Source organism: Arvicanthis niloticus, chromosome 7 (genome assembly GCF_011762505.2).
Source record: "Arvicanthis niloticus isolate mArvNil1 chromosome 7, mArvNil1.pat.X, whole genome shotgun sequence".
NCBI lineage: Eukaryota > Metazoa > Chordata > Mammalia > Rodentia > Muridae > Arvicanthis > Arvicanthis niloticus.
The window spans coordinates 35,145,049-35,167,243 of NC_047664.1; the positions used below are offsets into that span (position 1 = coordinate 35,145,049).

At 46.5% G+C, this 22,195-nt stretch overlaps 1 protein-coding gene and 1 pseudogene across 2 annotated transcripts in view; one reads left to right on the forward strand and one right to left on the reverse strand.

Annotated features, from left to right (window-relative positions):
- LOC117712380 (uncharacterized) overlaps positions 1-14,526 on the reverse strand; it is a 111,583-nt gene extending 97,057 nt beyond the window's left edge. For both annotated transcript variants that reach the window (XM_076938186.1, XM_076938185.1), the window contains exons 1-6: positions 14,071-14,526; positions 12,985-13,099; positions 12,508-12,681; positions 8,647-8,753; positions 5,258-5,395; positions 2,372-2,435 (exon numbers count right to left, since the gene is read on the reverse strand). In XM_076938186.1, the coding sequence (XP_076794301.1) occupies positions 2,372-2,435; positions 5,258-5,395; positions 8,647-8,753; positions 12,508-12,681; positions 12,985-13,099; positions 14,071-14,273 (801 nt within the window). In that variant the 5' untranslated portion in view covers positions 14,274-14,526. The remainder of the gene's footprint in view (positions 1-2,371; positions 2,436-5,257; positions 5,396-8,646; positions 8,754-12,507; positions 12,682-12,984; positions 13,100-14,070) is intronic.
- Positions 14,527-20,422: 5,896 nt separating this feature from the next.
- Positions 20,423-22,054, forward strand: LOC117712454 (uncharacterized; annotated as a pseudogene).
- Positions 22,055-22,195: the final 141 nt, after the last annotated feature.

Sequence of the window (22,195 nt, forward strand, 5' to 3'; positions counted from 1 at the left end):
GAATCCCAGCTTGGCCCCTCAGCAAGAGAGGGATCACCATGAGGGAGGACGTATCACCCAGCCTTCTGCTATAATGGTACCTGCTCCTGAGAACCAAAGCCAGGGAAGCTCTCACTCCTCAATGACTTCAAGAGACCACTGAGAGTCCTTGAATAACTCTCGACGTGGCAGGGATAAATACGAGCCTACTTTTCAACATGGGCACTACATTCCCTGCCTTTATCAGGACTCCTTATTAAACACACTTGTATAGAAACTTATGTTGATGGAAATCCCAAAAGCTAATGGAATCAATGATGTCAGCCTCAGCTTTGGGAACTGGGCAGATGTGGCCTAATGATAAGTCATAACATCTGCAATCTCTTCTAGTTAGGGGACATTCCCAGACACATAGAAGAAGATACAGAGAAATGGCTCTGATATCTCTGTGAGAATTAGCTGTCGTCATGTCTAATGCAGAAGCAGAGAGTGAATGGGCCACCCAAAGACAGATAATCTGAACCCAAATGGCAGAGGGACTCAAGAGAGACACAACATGAAGACCAATGGAAAAGTATGGACTCTGTGACTCATGCTGAGAACTTTAGCAATTCCTCTTATTCATGACATTGGGAGAAACAAAAAGCTCACATGATTATTCTGTGTGCAACTGTGCTGCACTAATGTTCCTGACAACTTGGGCAATATGTCCTTGGACCTCTGTGATTTACACACCCAATTAAATCTAGATTGAACTCTATGTACATTTTAATGGTTTCTATCAAACTTTCATGGAAGCCAGGCACCTCATACTAAGAAGGCCATTACCTTCAGTGTTGATCGTGGGGCAGGCATGACAGCCTCTGATGTGTTAAACAAGAACATCCTCCCTACCAGATCCACGACCTTCATGAGGCTCCAGAGCAGAGGTTCTCAGCCCTCTAGTGCTGCAATCATGGTCTGTCATGTTGTGGTGACGCCAAAGCACAAAATTATTTTTGTAGCTACTTCATAACTTTAATTTTGCTACTCTTATGAATCATAATGTAAATGTCTGATATGCAGGATGTTTGATATGTGATCCCTGTGAAAAGGTCATATGAGAACCGCCACTCTACTAGTTGGGCAAGATCAAGGTTTTTCAGTCCCTTGGTAGACAGGGTCACATCCCTACTCAGCGGTGAGCTAGCTTTAGAAAACAGGTCATCAGCCATATACAATCTTTACCGTCAAGGGATAAGCCTCTGAAAGGGTAATTAAGGCAGGGCACAAAGATAGGGGAAACTAAGAGAACCCTGACCTGGAATTTAGTGAAAGAGCCGTCAGCAGACCCAGGCCACCCAACACAACTCAGGCAATTCAGTGTGAAGACTTATAGAGAGATGGTGTTCTACAGGATCTCAAATAACAGTCTTACAATAGCAATGAACCAAGCTTAGACCTAAACACATGTGAGTTTCCAGTTTACTCTTACTGTATCCCAGCTGTTAACAGGCAACTCTGGGGACCTCATAATTTTATGAACTTCATTTACAGTCAAAGTGTATTTCTCAACTCCCTAGGAACCTAGTACAGCAGGGATTCCTTTGACCTTGTGACTTAAGGGTGTCTTCTTATCAGCCTCTAATTCTGCCCAGTTCACACCTAGGAACCATTCACTGTAAGATCTCATTTACAAAATATGGAGAATTTTTTCTTACCAACTACCTTAGAATTTCTTTTGCTATAATAAAACATGAAGACCTAAAGCAACTTGGGGAGAAAAGTTCAATTTTATCTTACAGCTTCCTGTCAGTTTCATCTTACAGCTTCCAGAAAAGGCAGGACAGGAACTGAGGCCAAGGCCGCGGAGGAGTGCTGCTTACCAGCTTGCTTCAATTGCTTTCTTATAAACTTCAGGTGCTGGGTGTGGAAAATGCCCCACAGACTTTCCTTCAGGTCATCATATGGAAACATTTTCTCAGTTAAAATTCCCTCTTCCTAGATATGTCTAGGTTTGCATCAAATTAACAAAACCCAACAAGGACCACAAACCCCTGAACACCAGAAGCCACCAAGGTCTATTTATAAAACAAGTATGACTCTTCATTGAGAAGCCCACACCATGCTTTCAGAATATTGTCCTCTTCCTTACTGAGCCCCTCTGGGCCTTAATGCGTGAGCATCGTCTATGTTAAAGCCTTTGCTTAACTCCACCTCTCTTATTAGAGTGCAACAAAATCAAATTTACAGCAAATTTTCCCCACTCAGAGCTGGAGACTGAACCTAGCCCTTGTACTGCTAGGCAAGCACTCAGCCATGGAGCTAAATCCCTGAACTCCTGAACCCCATGGCAAAAAAAAAAAAAAAAAAAAAAAACAAAACAAAACCAGCATTGCAAATGGGCGTTTACCTTGGAATCGAGGTCCTCTTTTGTTGTACCCTCAGGACAGCTGGGCCTGGAGCCTTGGGAAAGCCTGCAGAGTAAAATACAGTGAGAGCCGGTCCTCAGAACAGCAAGCTGGCCGGGTGTCACACAGCATTTCTAAAGACTTTTACATTTTTATCTTTAAGTTATGTCACAGGGGAACATATTCATGTGAGTGTTAAGTGCCCATAGAGGCCAGACAAGGCCCCTGGTTCTAGAGTTACATGGAGTTGTGAGCTACTTGGAGTACAGTCCTCAGCTGGAACAAACTCAGCTCCTCCTTGAGAGCAGGATGCTCTTAACTGCTAAGCCATCTTAGATTCCTCTCTGTCTCTCTGTCTCTGTCTCTCTCTCTCTCTCTCTCTCTCTCTCTCTCTCTCTCCCTCCCTCCCTCCCTCCCTCCCTCCCTCTCTCCCTCTCTCTCCCTCTCTGTCTCTCTTTCTCTCTCCCTCTCCCTCTCTCTGTCCCTCTCTCCCCCCTCTCCCCCTCTCCCTCCCCTGTCCCCCATCCCCCCTCCCCCTTCCTCCCCTGTCCCCCTCTCCCCCCTCTCGCCCCCCTCTCCCCATCTCTCCCTCCCGTCTCTCCCCGTCTCTCCCCCCCATCTCTCCCTCCTGTCTCTACCCCTGTATCTCCCCGTCTCCCCCTTCCCTCCTCCTCTTCCTCCCCCTCTCCCCCTCCCTCTCCCCCTCCCTCTCTCTCCCTCTCCCTCCCCTCCCTCTCCCTCTCTCCCTCCCTCCCTCCCCCCTCCCTCTCCCTCTCTCCCTCCCTCCCTCCCCCCTCCCCCTCCCTCCCCTCCCTCTCTCCCTCCCTACCCCTCTCTCCCTCTCCCTCCCTTCCCCTCCCCCTCTCCCTCTCCCTCTTCCTCTCCCTCTCCCCCTCTCTCCCTCCCCCTCTCCCTCTCTCCCTCTCCCTCTCCCTCTCCCCCTCCCTCCCCTCTCTCTATCCCTCTCCCTCCTTTCCCCTCCCTCTACCCCTCCCTCCCTCTATCCCTCCCTACCCCTCCCTCCCTCCCCCTCTCGCTCCCTCCCTTTCTCTCCCTCCCCCTCTCTCCCCTCCCCCTCCCTTCCCCTTCCCCTCCCCCTCTCTCCCCTCCCCCTCCCCCTTCCCTCTCCCCCTCTCCCACCTTCCCCTCCTCCCTCCCCCTCTCCCCTCCCCCTCCCTCTCTCTCTCTTTCTCTTTTTCTGTTTTTTGTTTTGTTTTGGTTGGTTGGTTTTTTTGTTTTTGTTTGTTTGTTTGAGATGGAGCCTAACTATGTATCACTGGCTAGCCTAGAACTCACTATGTGGACCAGGCTGACCTCAAATTCACAGAAACCCACCTGCCTCCTGCCCCATCCCAGTACCGGGATAGTAAAGGTGTGTGCTACCACACTCAGTATATGGCATTTTATATTTGTCTTTAAGTCAACTTCTGAAACAATCAAGCCTGCAATTTCCCCTTTCTGATTCTACTTCTCTCAACCTACAAAAACATTCAAGGAACAGTCTCTCTGGGTTCTATAGCAAAGGGTGACCATAGCCAGTGCACTATCAGGGCCTGAAGATACTTTGTGCACAGAACTGAGGGGCCAGTTCTTGTATCTTTTACTACCTGAACAGACTCGGCTGAGGAACCCTTTGGAATTGTTAATTGCTGAGGACCAGCCCTGGAAGATATCAGGTACTGAAGTGGGTGGGACATAGCGGAAGATGAAGGCCAAAGACTGGTGATCTCTGGCCCTGTAACTCTCTCTTACTGTTTGGGGGTCAGAAGCTGATGGCCTCTAGAAATTTAACTCTCTCTTGCCAGTATCTGGCTAAAAGCTGCTCACTTCTGTTAATTTGACTCAAGATGATAGCAGCAGGGGAATTAGAAAAAAAAGGCTTAATTTCTCTCAGGCTCAAGGACCCCTCCCTGGCCAGGCTGGAGGCTTGGAGTTGATTAATTCTTTGTGAGCCAGAGAGAAAAAAGAAGAAGAAAACTGGAGAATGCAAGCACACACAGAGACACACACAGACACACAGACACATCTTAGGTCATGCTGGACCACCTGCTTCAACAATTCCACAAGTGTTCATGCATCCGTGCATATACTCACACATACCTACACGTGTGTGTGTGTTTGTGTGTGTGTGTGTGTGTGTGTGGTTATAGACAGACAGACATATACACAGATACATTTGTTAGATGGGGATGAGCCCTAATAGTTACACTCTATTTCTTCTTTCTGGCTTTTTTTATACCTTCTTAAACAAAAGTTCTTTATAAAATACCTCATAGACAAAATGTTACACAAGAGAAGAGTTACAGAAGGATGTTGATAGTAAGTTCTGCTAAATTTTATATTAAAAGACCAAATAGATAATTAGACAACTTAAAGATGGGACACCAGGGCTGGAGAGATGGCTCAGCCTTTAAGAGCACTGTCTGCTCTTTCAGAGGTCCTGAGTTCAATTCCCAGCAACCACATGGTGGCTCACAACCATCTGTGATGGGATCTGATGCCCTCTTCTGGTGTGTCTGAAGACAGCTACAGTGCACTCATATAAATAAAAATAAATAAATATTTCTTTAAAAAGATGAGACACTATCTATATCCCCGTGTGGGATATTTTAATTGGAACAAAAGGGTTCCAATCTTAAGGACAGGGGACTTAACATTCCTGACCTAGCATATGTGAATCCCAGTTCAATCCGCAGAGAGCCCTGTGCCTTTGCTATCCCATAGACTAGTGTTTTACTTAGTTTCTAATGGGTGAAGTCAACTAACTCAGCCATTCCAAAATTTTCCAGAGTGAACGGTGAAGTTTCATTGGATATATAAGTATGGATGGTTATAACTATTAAAAATATCTAGTTGAAGTTATTCTGTATTATAATAGAAGCACTTACACTTGAAAGGTTTCAAAAACAGTGTAGCTTTGTGCAGAGGCTCCATAGATGTCCACCAACGATGTGTCGGCGCCTTGCTGGAGAAGAAGGCTGATTATGTTTTTCGACTGAGTTCTCACAGCGTGTATAAGGGCGGACCTAAGAGAGCAAAGGGAGCATCACCCTGACTCACTTACTCATGTGTTATTATGGTTTGGCTCTTCGTTTTCTTTTGTTTTTGAGACAGGGCCTCTCTACAGAGCCCTGGCTCACCTGGTACTCACTGTGTAGAGTTCCACCACACCAGGCTCCCTGACACATATTAATGAAGTCATACAAACAACTATTCAGCTATGTCTCACCAAGCTCCTATCTTGCCCGTGTGTTAGAGTGGCCATCAGCAGTTAAGAGTAGACAGAAGCTTTCGAGGAAAACGTTCACTGACCTTTGCTGTCTCCAGTGCTGAAAGGGAAGAACCAAGACCCCCCATGAGCCACTGCTGTGCTACTCAGTAGTGTTCCAGGCCTTGCCACGATCAGTGCTATACCTAGAGCTTTACCTGGAGTGGGTGAAATTAAATGACCAAGTTTCCATCGCTGCCCTAGCCTGATGTGATACACCATAATTCATAGTCAGCCACCGGCCAAATAAGAAAACATGTACTTTTTATAAGTTATTAATGTAAAGTATTAACAGTGAAGATAATAGCAGGTTGGAGAAACAACTCAACAGTTAAGAGCATTTGTTCCTGCAGGGGACATGGGATCAGTCCTCAGCACCCACATGGTGGCTTACAGCCATCTATAACTCCAGCTCCACAGGTGACACCTTCTTCTGACTTCCTCAGGCACCAGACATAAGCGGTGCTCAGACACATATGCAGAGAAAACTTTCATACACATAAAAAAATAATAAAGGGCAGGAGAGATGGCTCAGAGGTTAAGAGCACTGACTGTTCTTCCAGAGGACCTGAGTTCAATTCCCAGCAACCACATGGTGGCTCACAATCATCTGTAATAAGATCTGCTGCCCTCTTCTGGTGTGCAGGCATATATGCAGGCAGAGCATTGTATGCATAATAAATAAAATTTAAAAAGTGAAATAAATAAATCTTTAAAAACTAAAGGTAACAGCCACAGTAATCTTAGTTAATGAGGCTGACTATCTTCTAGTGCTGATATAAATGTTATATATAGTATAGTATATTATCTGAATATAGTATCAAGAATATCATCCTTATTGTGGCAGACTGGAGAGATAGCTCAGTGGTTAATGCTCTTGTACAGAAGACCCAGTTTCAGTTTCTGGCACCCATATCAGCTGGCTCACAATTGTCTGACTCCAATTCCAGAGGAGCTAATGCCCTATTTTTGTCTCCATGAGCACCAGGCAGATTAATTGGTGCACATACATACATGCAAGCAAAAGATTCATAAGTAAGATGAACAGTGTTAAACGATAAAAAGGAGTATTATTTCTATTTTAATATCAGGAAATGATTTGGTGATAATATTCCTGAGGCACAGATAAACCTTGTGTGAAGGGAGGCAGGCCTTCTCTTTATCAATCACCTATAGCATATTTTCATTAATGGAAGTTTATCTAAGTGAGGTCAGATTAGTTCATCTGCACATGCCAGCCCAGTGAATAGATATCTGTCATGATTTTAATATGAGCCAAAAGACAAACACTGAGTAACTGGGCCTGTGTTGGTTATGCCATTGAGGTGACTGGACCATAGGCACACTAACTTTCTCACTGTATTAACTCATTTGTGAGATTAGGGTTAACTTGTCTATTAGAATGTGGGTCCTGGGGGGAGGACCCGGGTCACTAGGGGTGTTCCTATGAAGGGCCTGCCTTGTCCTGGGAGCCTTGTTTTTCTGCACCATGGCTTTGAGATGAGGTCCTCCTCTGCCTCTGGCTCCCACTTCCTGTCATAGGCTACCTTACCTTTACCTCAAACACAGCAGTCTAGCCCACCATGGATTGGTGCCTGTGAAACTGCTAAGCAAAATAAATCTTTCCTCCATTAAATGGTTTCTATTATGTATTTGTTCAGACTAGTGAATAGCCGAACACATCGAGTGTCGCGGCCCGGGCTACCCCAAGTTTGGCGGCCACTGTATCCCGGCTCAAGCTGCCACTCTGGTCCGAGGGTTGGGGTTCAGCAAGAGAGAGTGAGGACAGACTGGAAGAATGGAGTCCAGACAGAGTGTGTTTCAATCCCATTTATTCTTCAGTCTCTCTTCCTCTAAGTGTCTCAAGTCTTGAGTTCCTAGTCCCTAGTGCCTCCAAGTTCCAAGTTACTTCTTCCAAGTTCTCTCCCAAGTGCCTGCTACCTAATGCCTAATTCCTACTCCAAGTTGTACTCCAAGTTGTACTCTCTGAAGTGTCTCCTAAAAGTGTCTGATTCTCTACCATCTGTATCTGCCTTTTATATGTCTCACTTCTAAGCCTGCCTTTTGGTCACACCTTTAATCATGCCCTTCCTTAGGTCTTGTCTCTAAATCTGATCTACACTTCTAAGTCATACTCTTAAGTCACACACCTTTAATCTCACACACCCAAGGTATCTAAACCAAGATTATCAGAGTGTGCTCAGCTGTTGTAGGCTATTGTAATCCAAGTCTCATGTCAGGGTATATGGGTCAAGATGGCTGCAAAGCTGATAGCTGCTTTCTGCTAAAAGTCGGCCCCCAACAATCGATATAAACCATTTAAAAATGGGGGAAATTAAATAACATCTAATGATACATAATTATTTAGAGATAATCTAACATCAATATTCTTCAAACAAAACAACAGAGCAAAGAGCCATCAAAGATGCTCTTTTGAATCAGAGTGATTTTCAAAAATATTTCTCATAAATATTGCAATTTAAAAAAATGTAGAGCCAGGCAGTAGTGACGAACGCCTTTAATCCCAGCACTTGGGAGGCAGAGGCAGGTGGATTTCTGAGTTCAAGGTCAGCCTGCTCTACAGAGTGAGTTCCAGGACAGCCAGGGCTACACAGAGAAACACTGTCTCAAAAAAGGGAGGGAGGGAGGGAGGAAGGAAGGAAGGAAGGAAGGGAGGGAAGGAGGGAGGGAGGGAAGGAAGGGAGGAGGAAAAACAAGAACAAGTGTATAAAAGAGACAGGAATAGAAAATACTATAAAATTGTCTTTTAAAATTCATTGGAATCTTAAACTGGAAGTCTCCACTTCCAATAGTAAGACAAATATGAAACTATTTTATCTAATAGAAAAATCCTAAGACTAAAACAATTTGATTCAAAAATAACCAAATCAGTATAAAAGGAGTCCTGCTGTGTGGTGAAAGGGACTAACCTGACTGGTTCATTTCTCCCTGCTCATTTGTTTTCATGTGTTTCCTATAAGCATAATAATTTAGAGTTTTCACAGATACCTCTTGCAGTTGTCCAGGGCGTTTATGTCAGCTGCAGCCTGCAGTAAGAGTTGCACCATGTCCTGTTTGTTTTCTAGCACTGCAAGTATAAGTGGTGTGTAGCCGTTCTGTGGAAATGAAAAGCAATTCCCAACTTACAGTCAGCTACAAATCTACTAAGACCCTGCTAAGAAAAACACCCCTCTCCAGAGCTGACCAGGCACGCATACACAACTCTGGCCAGTGTTCCCCAAACTCCGATTCCAAGAACTCAGCTCCCGTCAGTGTTCTGAACACTGCCATAAAAGGCTGTGCCAAGCAAGTCTGGAGCAGTAAAGGATTGACACACTTTTCTTGCCCAGGGTTAAGATTATCCAGACCGGAAGATAACAAGGAGACTGTGTTTGGAGAAAGCTGCAAGGGTGTGTGTGTGTGTGTGTGTGTGTGTGTGTTACAGACCCTGAAGGATGCGACCCTGCATTTTGAATAATTCCTATTTGTTGTCACTCTTTTTGTAGGGACATTTGCTTTGAAGAAACCAACATATTGTTTAGAGAGTTTCAAAAACACGTTTCCACCAAATCATGAGCGAGGCACATTTGAGCCTTCCAAAGTCATGTGATGCTGCTCCAACAAGGGCCACTAAAGATCTATATTAAAATTCACAGGCTAAAAACAAACAAACAAATACAAGGGCTGGAGAGATGGCTTAGCAGTTCAGAGCACTGACTGCTCTTCCAGAGGTCCTGAGTTCAATTCCCAGCAACCACATGGTGGCTCACAACCATCTGTGATGGGATCAGATGCCCTCTTCTAGTGTCTGAAGACAGCCACAGTGTACTCACATATGTAAAATATATAAATCTTTAAAAAAAATTTTTTTTCATGGGTTTCTGATGAAGTCTGGTTGCTCAGTACAGACAAAAGGTTGGCGTATCAGTCATAAAAGCTCAGCGTACCTCACACAGAACTAGAACACAGTACTCCTGAAAACACACTATTTAAAATTCACTGTGATTCTAGTTCTGTTTTAGACACTCCATAGAGTTATTTCTAAGAGATTAACATGAAGTGATATATATTATCTTTATCCATTGTCGAAACAATGTTGGAAACTATGAAATCTTGCTAACACTGTTGCAAATAGAAGATGCGAACTTCACTACACAAAGAGTAAAACTGGTGATTTGAGGGAAGGCCCAGTATGTCCCTAGCAAGCTAGAAAACACACAGGTCTTTTGTATAAGTGATGCCTTATTTATAGGCAGTACCAAAGGCTCCCAGGAAGTGGGATTCAGTTACTTAAGAAGCCTGCAGATATCTCCCACAGTTTAGGTGAGGGCAACTGATTTTGGATCACCTTGACTCCAGCCTTTGAGTTACTCACTCTGCTGTGGTTGAGTCCAAGTGCTCATCTTAGTTAGGGTTTCCATTGTTATGTAGAGACGTCATGACCACAGCAGAGTGGTCATTTTTTAAATTTATTTTTATTGGATATTATATTTACATTTCAAATTTTATCCCCTTATCCCCCTTACCCCCACCACCCAGGAACCTCCTATCCCATCCCCCTCCTCATGCTTCTATGAGGATGTGCCCCCACCTACCCCCCCACTCCCACCTCCCCACCCTCGAATTCCCTCCCACTCGGTGTTCAGCCTTCATGGGACCAAAGATCTCCTCTCCCACCTATGCCCAACAAGGCCATCCTCCACTTCATATACAGATGGAGTCATGGGTCCCTCCCTATCTGCTCCCAGGCTGGTGGTTTAGACCCTGGGGAGCTCTGGTTGGTTGGTATTGTTGCTCTCCTCATGGGGCCACAAACCCTTTTTGCTCCTTCAGTCTTCTCTCTAACTTCTCCATTGGGAAACCCTTGATCAGATCAGTGGTTAGCTGTGAGCATCGGCCTCTGAATGTGTCAGCCTCTGGCAGACCTCTAAGGAGACAGCTATATCAGGCTCTTGTCAGCATGCACTTCCTGCCATCCACATCAGTGTCTACCTTTGATGACTGACATGGGATGGATACCCAGGTGGAATGGTCTCCAGATGGCCCCTCCTTCAGTTTCTGTCCCACACTTTGTTTCCGTATTTGTTCCCTTGAGTATTTTTGTTACTCCTTCTAAGTAGGACCGAGGCTTCCACAGCAACTCTTATAAAGGGAAAGCATTTAACTGAAGCTGGCTTACAGTTTCAGAGGTTTAGTCCTTTGTTGTCATGGTGGCAAGCATGGTGGTATGCAGGCACACATGGTGCTGGAGAAGGGGCTGAGACTTCTACATCTTGATCCTCAAGCAGCAAGGAGACTGTGTGTCACTGACCAGAATTGAGCATATGAAACCTCGAAGCCTGTCTCCACAGAGACACACTTCCTCCAGCAAGGCCACACCTCCTAATTGTGCCACTTCCTATGGGCCAAGCCTTCAAACACAGGAATCTACGGAGGTCATTCCTACTCAACCACCACAATGATTATGGGCAAAAAGAAGTCTTTGCAAATGTTTTCCTTTCATTAAAACCATGTTTTGCCAACTCAGAAGCTCAATGAGATATTTTTAATACTTTTAAAAGAAGACATATTGCTTTTTGTTTTATGTGCATGGGTGCTTTGCACATGTGTACCTCCTGCGTGCAGTGCCTGTGGAAGTCGGCAGAGGGCGACCAATCCTCTGAGTAACTGGATTACCAATGGCTGTGAGGCACTGTGTGGGTGGGAGGACCTGAACCTGGGCTCTCTGCTTAGCAAGTGCCATCTCTAAGGCTAACAACAAACAAACATAAAACAACAAAAAGATGCAATGTATTGCTCATCTGCCAGCAAGACATACAGACTTGAGAACAAATCTTATCTAGATGGCACTCACTGACAGAAATAGGGAGATGCCCCAAATTAACTGGCCTTCCCGCCGGTTGGACCCATAACCACCACTAAGCCAGCTCCTTGCTTTTGCCTCTAAGCCCAAGCACTGAGGTGCTCGGAGCTCAGCCATTTCCTTCTCAGGTAAGAATAAAGGGCACAGTTTTCTTTTCTTTCTTTTCTTTCTTTCTTTCTTTCTTTTTTTTTTTTTTTTTTTGTTTTTGTTTTTTTGTTTTTTTGTTTTTCGAGACAGGGTTTCTCTGTTAGCCTTGGCTGTCCTGGAACTCACTCTGTAGACCAGTCTGGCCTCGAACTCAGAAATCCACCTGAAGGGCACAGTTTTCTAAACATCTGAACAGGGCAGAATTAAACCACAGGACTTTCCTTGTCTTTACCCGTGAGGACCCTACATTCCGATTTATCCTTCACATCTAAGATAATTTTCTTCTCACCGTTCTTTCCGCCTCAGCCTCACCTCAGGGAGAAGTCACTTTAAAGTGTCACTAGCAATATGATATTTCATCTATCATAAAATGCTTTTGTTTGAATTTTGGGGTGAAGTCTGGTTATAGAAAGTTTCATTTGTTTGTTTGTTGAGACTGGGTCTCACCGGTCCAGGCTGGCCTCAAACTCATAGCGATCTCCCTGCCCTGTGGCTTCCCCAGTGCTGGACCGAAGGTGTGTGCCACCATGCCTGGCCAAATTCTGGAGAAATGTTGTTTTCATGTCTTGTTTTACTCTCATTAGGAAAAGCTGGTGAAACTATTTAAATTATATTTAAAAAGAAACCTTTGGTGACCTATTTGAAGAACATTTAACATATATTAATATAGTTTTCTCAAATATTTTTACAGATACATAAAATAAAGTCATGTGCTCTAAAATGTCCTTTGTCAATCAACTTATTCCAAACTATTTTTTAACCAAAGAATTCTCGATTTCAGCTTCTACATGTGGAAATGGTCCCACATACTGTTCAGGCAAATGCCTTTTAAGTATTTGGGATATAAAGCTTCGTGTTACCTTTGTCTTAATTTCGGTGTCTGCATTGAAGGCCAGAAGCTTGGTGGCTATGGCAGTGTCGTTGTTGTAGACCGCGTAGTGGAGGGAGGTGTTCTGGTGCACATCGATGGCGTTTGAGTCGGCGCCGTTTTGCAGAAGGATCTTCACACAATCCTCATGCTGGCGCTGTGTGGCCTGCGGGGGTTGTCCCACGGAAACAGACTCTCAGTTCAAGAAATTCGAGATCACCCTTCCACAATTTCACCAAATGGTTACACTTACATACCAGAATTCGTTTTTATTCAAGTTTTGTTTTTTCTAAGTTTTGAGAATGTGTTTTCATAACCCGCACATCCAGGGCTTGTGTGGAGTATTAATGCTCCTGCCTCTGCCTCCTACAGCCTCCTCATCTGCCTCCCACATGACGGGGTTCAGGCCTCCCACGCCTCAGTATCTGGGGGTTATACTAGTTCATCTCCAGCCCCGTTTGTTGGTTACCTTGATCAGAGCTGTGCTTTCATCTCGGTCTCGGGCTTCGATGTTGCAGTCGTACCACAGCAAGAGGCTCACCATTTCTGACTGGCCGTGAGCACAGGCATAGTGCAGAGCGGTCCTGGGAGAGAGAACGCACCTGAGGGCTACTGTGCAGTGTGCCGAGGAGACAGCTGTGCGGGGACTGTTCGCACTTTTCTTCTAAAGCAGCACAGCCTATTTTGAAATTCTTTTTCTATTTAGCAGTGCCGCGGAAGAGCAGTTAAACATGGAGGATCCCAAAGGGGAGAAGATTACAAGAGACACCGGACAAATTTGCAAAGGAAGACTGTGGCCATCCTGAACTAGGGACCGCATTGGCAAGCTCCACGGCTTTGATGGTCTCAAAGATGTGAAGCTCTCCAGTGAACCATCTGCTTCTGCATCAAGGAAGCAAGTGAAGCTAATGAAGCACCTGTGGGAACTTTGGAGTTTCACATACTATGTAATGAAGATGAATGCTAATCAAACTATCCCACCCCAGAGCCAGCCGAACTAGTGGCTGAATCAGCATGTTGGTGACTCAAGATGACCACCCTGAATAACTGAATGCGAAGCCCTCCTCACACTTCAGCCTCCATGTAAGGTTCCTCAGGAAATAACACGAAGTCCTTCGTTACCGCGAAAAAAAATTAATCTGGAATTTTATTGAATGAACTTCTTGCTCTAAGACCCATCGCACTATTAACTTTTTCATGTGCACATTTATTTATAGAAAATGCCGTGTATTCTCAACTCTGCAGGAGAAATCACATTTAAACTGTCAATAGAGTGCTCTGGAAACAGAATTATATGGGGCTTGGAAACCAACTGAACTAAAGTTTAGTTTTTGCTTTGCTTCTTATGAAGAATGCCTGGGCTCTGGACACATCCAGGGTTTCAGATGCCGAGGAGCCTGCGGTAGGAACAAAGACTAGCGCCTCTGGTTAAAGCAGGTCTTACTCTCCCTTCTCCACTCCCATGGCCAAGGTCAGTTTTCTCTGTTTAAGGCCTGATGCCACTCCTCTCCCCCTGTTCCGGGCCACCTCCCACCCCCACCCCGCACCCTCTAACCTTTTCTTCCGGTCTGTAACGTTCACATCAACATCCCCAAATTCGAGCATCTTCTGCACTTGGGGTATGTCCCCTATGCTTGCAGCTTTGTGGATCTTTTTCACAGGCATGTACCCAGTAAGGTACTTGGGAGGTTCTTGGGTCTCAGCATGCATGAAGCTCAGGAAGCCCCAGGGCGAATGGCCCTTGAAGATCTTCTTCATGGCTCAGACTGTGGCCCTTTACCCCGTCTCTAGCCCTCCAGAACTCAGTGTTTATAGTGCCTTACTCCCTCCCTGTAACCACCTCAGTGCTCACAGTAACCCAGTCCTTTCAGTTCCCAGTCTTAGCCACTGCCAGCCAGTCCCAAAGTAGAGCCAATCAAGTCTCAGAATCTCGCTAGGATGTGCCCACAGAAGAGCCCCAAAGTTTAGCATCCTTCCACCTCTTAGGCAGTTGGCAGGACTGTCGTTGCCCAGCAACACCGTGTGCACGTGCTGCAGAGACCCTAGGCAACCAATCAAAGCACGCAACCAACAGTGCTCAACACGCATGCCAGGCTCGTGAGCAACTGTGCCCTCGAGCGTCAAACGCGTGCACCACGAGGCAGATGGTCCCGATGCTCAAGGCCTACTCACAGTCTTGGGACGTAACTCCTTTAAGATGGATCTTCAGGCCGCTAACGTCTAGTCTCCAAGAAAACCTTCCTCAGAATTCAAACTTGAGGCCAGCATCATCTTTCATGCCCAGCCAGTCTGAGTGACCGTAATGAGACTCTTTCCTAACAAGCAAGCAAGCAAGCAAGCAAGCAAGCAAGCAAGCAAGCAAAGAAATCTTCTCAGAATCTCTGTATGCACTACTTACACACACACACACACACACACACACACACACACACACACACCCCAGAGACTAGCAATGGCAATGACAGAACTCTGCATTAGTGACTTCGTGGGTCATGGTGTGTGAGCTGATATGGAGGAAACTGCACACTCTTGATAAAATGAGATCACGCTTCTGCTGCCTGTCACCCCACTTATTTGGTCCTCAGGAGTATGGTCTCTGCTCCCATTTTCTCCCTTTTGAAATCTTCAGGGCTTATTTGGATCATAGTGTAATAATATTTAAGAACTTTACCTTTTAACTGACTGTTGTCTCGGAAAGCTCTTCCCTAAGTATGCTAGAATGCAGCTTTAAGCAGCTGTCTCCTGGTGTCACAGCCTTGTCCCATTTCCCTGACCCTCCTCTTCCTCCTCCTCCTCCTTCCCCTCCTTCTCCCTCTCCCCATTCTCCCTCTCCCTTCCTTCCCTCTCCCTCTTCCCCTCTTCCCTCTCCCCTTCCTCTTTCTCTCCCTCTCCCTTTCCCTCTCTCTCTCTCTCTCTCTCTCTCTCTCTCTCTCTCTCTCTCTCTCTCTCCCTCTCTCCCTCCTTCCTCTCCCCTTCCTCCCTCTCCCTCTTCCCCTCTTCCCTCTCCTCCTCCTCCCTCTCCCTCTCCCCCCTCCCTTCCTTCCCTCTCCCTCTTCCCCTCTTTCCTCTCCCCTTCCTCTTTCTCTCCCTCTCCCTCTTTCCCTCTTTCCTCTCCTCCTCCTCCCTCTCCCTCTCCCCCCTCTCCTTTCCTTCCCTCTCCCTCTTCCCCTCTTTCCTCTCTCTCTTTCTCTCTCTCCCCCTCTCTCCCTCCTTCCTCTCCCCTTCCTCCCTCTCCCTCTTCCCCTCTTCCCTCTCCTCCTCCTCCCTCTCCCTCTCCCCCTCTTTTCCTTCCCTCTCCCTCTTCCCCTCTTCTCTCTCTCTCTCTCTCTCTCTCTCTCTCTCTCTCTCTCTCCCCTCTCTCCCTCCTTCCTCTCCTTCTCCCTTTCCTCCCTCTCCCTTTCCTCCCTCTCCCTCTTCCCCTCTTCCCTCTCCTCCTCCTCCCTCTCTCTCTCCCTTTCCTCCCTCTCCTCCTCCTCCCTCTCCCTCTCCCTCTCCTTCTCCCTTTCCATCCTCTCCCTCTCCCTCTCCTCTCTCTCCCTCTCCCTTTTCCCCTCCTCCTCCTGCTTCTACATTTTCTCCATCTTTCTGGTCACCACACACCAACTCCTCATGTAAACTACAGGTAAGTAAGTAACAGTTTCCAGTCAGGATTTGACTGAGTCTCTAATTCTCTGCCCTAGTTCTTCAGCCAGTGTCTTCTCCACATTCTCTAAGTCTTGCTGTGTATTTGCCTTCCATTTCCACATCTCCCTTCCAGGTCCCATTGTCTGCCCGTTCCTGTCTCACACTTCCTAGGTGCCATCGACTAAGGAAACTCAACCCAAATTCACTGCTTCCCCTAGCTCCAGCCCTTGCTGACCATCCATGCTGTTACCCAAAAAATAACAGTGCCCAGGAAGGTCAAAGTAGAGGGTGTAACACCCACGCCACTCTGCATCTGCCCTGCTTCATAAAGAAATACCCAAGAGGTGAGCAAGGGTGAGGTGGCCTGCATTAACACTGTGAAAGAGCCTCAGAGGAAGAGATCCAGACCTGGCCATTAGCCCCCTCCATGTGAGGAGCAAGAGAACCCCTGTATGAACAAGTATTCTCAACATGAGCACCATGGTCATGTCAAAGAGGCCAAAGGCCTCTGATTCATGAGACTGGCAAGGAATTCCCCTGGTTCAAGAATGAATGTTGACAGTATACAGGAAATAAAAACCACAGCTTCCTCTTTCCAGATGATAGCAGCTGAGATGGCTCCCCAACAGAGACTCCCCTACCTAGATTAACTAGCCCTTGTTTAGCTACATATAATAAATATGTCAGAGGTCTGAGTCACCATTCTATTGCTGTGAAGAGACACCATGACCAAGGAAACAATTTTGTTTTATTTATTTATTTATTTATTTATTTATTTATTTTTTGAGACAGGGTTTCTCTGTGTAGCCCTGGCCGTCCTGGAACTCAATCTGTAGATCAGGCTAGCCTCGAACTCAGAAATCCACCTGCCTCTGCCTCCCAAGTGCTGGGATTAAAGGCGTGCGCCACCACCGCCCAGCTAAGGAAACAATTTTCAAAAGCATTTAATTGAGAGCTTGCTCACAGTTTTAGAGGGTTACTCCATGATTATCAGTGGCAGGAAGCAGTCATGGTGTAGGAACCGTAGCTGAGAGCTTTACATCCTGATCCACAGACAGCAGGCAGAAGAGTGGGAGAAGACTGGGCTTGGTGTGGACTTTTGAAACCTTAAAGCTCACCCCTAGTGACACACCTCCAGCAACATGGCCACACCTCTTAATCCCTGGCAAACAGTTCCACTCCCTGATGACTAAGCATTAAATTTACAAGCCTATGGGAGCCATTCTTATTCAAACCACCACACTGAGTTTCCCTCTTGCAAGTGCATCTCTCTCAGAGACCCCAGACCACCCAATCCCAGCTTTTCTATATTGTGTCATCTCTTCATTCTCTGTCACCCCATTCAGGTCAATCCCAAAACCACACAGGTCAAGAAGCCTTTGGGTACCACACATCCAGAGCACTGTCTGCCTTCAGCGTGAGGAAGGCTATGGCGGTCCTCTCACCTTATACCAAGCATTTTACAGTTGGTGCAACTGTGTAAAATGCTGTCAGTTTCTCTACTTCCATAACGAGTGAAGCTTGGCAAGCACTGGAATGAGGATGCTAGGCAGAACAGGGAGATCCTTTAGAACAAGAGAAGGCAATGGATGAATCCAGAAGGATGATTATTTGGGAATAGGAACGGGCCAAACAGGTGACATTATATATGTACCAAAGCCCATAGTAAAACTTCAATCTCTGAACAGTAACTACACAAAACTGTTAAGAACAAAGGAACTCGGGCTCCTAATCCCAGTATTATTCTGCCCAGCAGCAAGCACAGCCCCTTCCAGAGAGCCACATAGACCCACGGCACCTTTACCCCTTAGCCCTGAAGTGTGAGCCCTGCACCCTCTACACCCACGACAATGGGCATGTTCTTCGTGACTCCTCCTGCTTCACACTTCATCCTGTACAACTGTTGAGGACCACACTGCCTCACGCTTGGGGGCCCAAGTGTTGCTGCCTGAGCTACCCCACGTTTGGGGGCCAAAGTGTCAGGGACCGCTCTGTCAGTGTTGGAACATGCACTGCCAAAAGCCTTGGGGGCTAAATTGTTACAGCCCACACTGCCCCAAGATGCTCTGGTCCTTGGGTTGGGGTTCAGCAAGAGAAAGAGTGAGGACAGACTCAAAGAATGGAGACCAGACAGAGTGTGATTCAATCCCGTTTATTCTTCAGTCTCTCTTCTTCTCCAAGTCCCAAGTCTTGAGTTCCTAGTCCCTAGTTCCTAGTTCCTAGTGCATCCAAGTTCCAAGTTTCTTTCCAAGCTCCCTTCCAAGTTCTAGTCTAGAGTCTCATGCAAGTACAAGTGTCTAATCCAAGTTGCCTGTCCCAAGTCTCAAGTGCCTACTCCAAGTGCCTAATACTTAATAATTTCTTCTGTCTGCCTCTCACCTTTTATATGTCTCACTTCTAGGCCACGCCTTCAAGTCACACCTTTAAGTCATACCCTTAGGTCTTGTCTCTAAATCTGCTCTCTGAGAATTGCCCTTAAGTCTTGGCTCTAAATCACACCTTTAAGTCTCACACACCCAAGGGAAGATCCTGGGTATCTAAAGCAAGTTGTTGTGAGAGTGTGCTCAGCCATTGTAGGCTGATGTAATCAAGTCTCTTATCAGGGTATATGGCTCAAGATGACTTTGGCCAATACCCCTTAGATTGGTTAAGGTTGGGGTCAGAGGCCAGGTGGCAGGCCAATCACTTTGTTTTAGGATAGTGACATCAGTTCCTGTGTCAACCAAGCCTTGGAATGCCTTTCCATCCAGCCATAGTGTCATCATAGGTTTTGTTTAACTATAGGCTGTACCTAGTATGCATCAGAGGAACCAAAGCCTTGATCCCCTATCTTACGACTCTTATATTTGTGATTAGTAGGGTACAATGGAAATAACAATAGTTGAGCTATCCTCTTTCCTGTAGGAATGGCAACTATATTCTGAATTGCCTGTGCCATTATGTTAATCTCACCTTGATAATCATTGTCTATTACTGCAGGAAAAAATTGTAGTCCCTGCATAGTAGTACTGCTTCTTCCCACTATCAGGCCAAACACATTTGGACAGAGTGGTCCAAAGACTCCAGTGGGTAAGGCCTGAGGTCCCATTTCTGGGTTAAAACTCTGTGGGTGGAAGAACTGATCTAGTCCTGCGCTTCCTGGTGTTGCTCGACTAAGTTCTAAAAGGGATTGGTGTTTGCTGATAAGAAACTGACTGCTGTATAAGCCTGTTTTGGCTTGCATTGGTTCGGGGCCTGCTGTTGGCTCCCCACAAAAGCTGGCCTCAAACTCACAGAGATCGGCCTGTCTCTGCCTCCCTACTTCTGGGATTAAAGGCATGGTCCACCACTAACCAGCTCCCATGCTAGTTTTTTTTTTTTTTAAGGTTTATTTCTTCATTTAATGTATATGAGTACACTGTTGCTGTCTTCAGACACAGCAGAAGAGGGCATCAGATCCCATTACAGATGCTTTCAAGCCACCATGTGTGTTGAGAACAACACTAGCCCACGTTCGGGCGACAAATATGTTGAGGCCCGAGCTGCCCCACTTTGGGCGGCAAAAAAATTTGTGGCCCTCTCCACTCCACGATTGGCGGCCACTGTTTCCCGGCCCAGGCTGCTGCTCCACTCCGGTCTGCGGGTCAGGGTTTTTTTCCCTAGACAAGGAGGGAATTTTACAGCCAAGGAGAGAGACCTGCCACCAAAGGGACTTACAAAAGGCATCTGTAGCAGGTTAGCATCGACTTGACTATATCAGGAAGTCACTAAAACATAAACCCGTCTGGGCACACCTGTGAGTGATTGCCACTTAATTAAATCATTTGAAGTGGGAAGGCCCACTTCTATTCTGGATCTCTGAGCTGGGAGCACACACCTTTAATCCTGATCTTTGGGTAGACCCACCCTAATCCAGGCCACACCTTCTGCCAGAGGCCTATATAAAGAACAAGAAAGGTGGAAGCCTCTGTCTTTGCAAGCTTGCTCTCCCCTTGCTAGCAAGTATCTTCCTCCATTGGTCTTGCATCAGACTTGCTTGGGATTCCAGCATATACTGAAGACCACCTTAGACACCCAGCCTTGTGAATCGAACAATACTGGACTCTCAGATGTTCTGTTCACAAGCAGCCATTATTGGATTAGCCAGACCACTGCCTGTAAGTCTTTCTAATATAGATTTCTTTCCTCTGTGTGGAGAGAGACTCATTCTGTAAGTTCTGTTACTCTAGAGAACTCTGACAAATATGCTAACCATAATTCCTTCTGTTCAGGGAAGAGAGAAAGCCTTTCAGTTCAACCTGAGCATGGATTCAGAAACCCCCGATCTAGGCCCTTCCTGTCAACCACTGGACCTCCCTACTGGGCCACAAAGCACCTCTGATCAAAGGACATCAGGTGAGGAGAAGCAACTGAGAGAAAATGGGGAGACACTGGCTTCCCATTGCAGTGCAAACAAAGCTCAGGTTTTGGGGTGCATTGGACAGGGGAGGGAAGAGGGCTAGATTCCAGCCACAGAGCTGTGATGATTTAGAAAGGTAGGTAGGAATGGCATAAAATGGTGGACAATGGTCGTCTGAAGGAAAATAGGATAAACTCCTTCAAACTGTGAGCTCACAGAAGGAATTATGTACCTGGTTGGTCAGTCACAGGCTACAGGATAGTCAGGTCACTCTGTCATCTAAACTGTCTCTGGCTTCAGGATCAGAACCAAGTAAAAATGATCAGATGTCCAGCCAATGAGACAGCAATTCCAGAAAGCACACTGAAGGATCAGATAGGTTTTGGTTATTCTAGGGTGAGGGTTCCAAGTGGTGAGACAGGAGATCTCCTTGGCACAGCCCTAAGAGCTTTGGAGGCATCCGGGTCCCTAGACTTCCTGACTGTGAGCAAAACCTGGGCAGTATTGTTTGGGTCCATGCTTGGGTGTCCAGGATGAACTTGCCATGTGGTGTGCAGCTGAAGGTTTTCCATGTGCCCTCACCTTATCCCACAATCACATTTCAGCTCAGATGGTGAAAGCACCCAGGAAAAGACAACACTCTTCCAAGGACTCCAGCTCCAGCTGGGTCAGAACAGGTAAGTGCTCCCTTTACCCCAAGGGTCAACCCTCATCTGCCTTATACAAGGCTCAGGCAGGCAGGTGGCTAGGTACCTCAGAGCACTTAAGAGAGGCCAGGGTCTCAGTGCATGTGGGATCTGAGAAGGAATTCAGCCCTGCCCAGTGTGGAGGCTGACATGCATGGGAAGGAATGGCCAGCAGCCTCCAGGCTCTGGAGGCTCTAGAGGAGGGTCTGCAGTGTGGAGGATGGAACTTTCCTGGTCCTTCTCTCACTCTCAGGGTTTTCCATAGGAAATGAGAGCAGCTCCCCTGTGAAAAAGAGACTCAAGACTTCAGTAAAGAAAGCTGAGCCAAAAGCCAATGGCCACCAAGATTCATTAGCTCATTGCCCAGAGCCTAGGGACACAGACCCACCACCAATTCGGAAGAGCCTGGTGAACTTTCTGCGAGGGAAGTCTGAGGAGATTTATGGAGACACAGTCCAGATGCAGGCTCAGCAGGATGGTTCTGGTTCCCTGCTCACCCACGAGCAGCTCTCTCAGCTCAGACAGCTCTCAGATTCTCTGACTGCCATGATGCACACCTTCTACAGCATGGCCAACCAGGCAGGCTTTGGCTTCCCTGCTGAAGGCTGGCTTGTCCCAGCCCCCATGTTTTCCCCTCCGGAGCTGCCTGGCAAGGAATCTCAGAGTCCTTTGTTGGAGAGAGGAGAGAAGACCACAGATCCTGTCAGTTCATCGGACAAGTCCTGAGCCAAGGCCATGAGACCCTCCTAAGTAGAGTTACACTCTGAGACAACAAAGGACCACTCCACGTCCCTGTCAACACAACCTGTAGCATTCACCCTCTGTGTTCACATGTAACAGGCACACCGATGAGAAGAAGAGTTTGAAGTGTTTACTCAGGATTATGAACTGTGTTTCACTGGGATCTAGGATTCAAGTGCTAAGTGAACAGTTGATCCTTACTTTCTTTGGATATTGTGCTCAAGTGTGTGATGGATTTGTGTACCTGTACT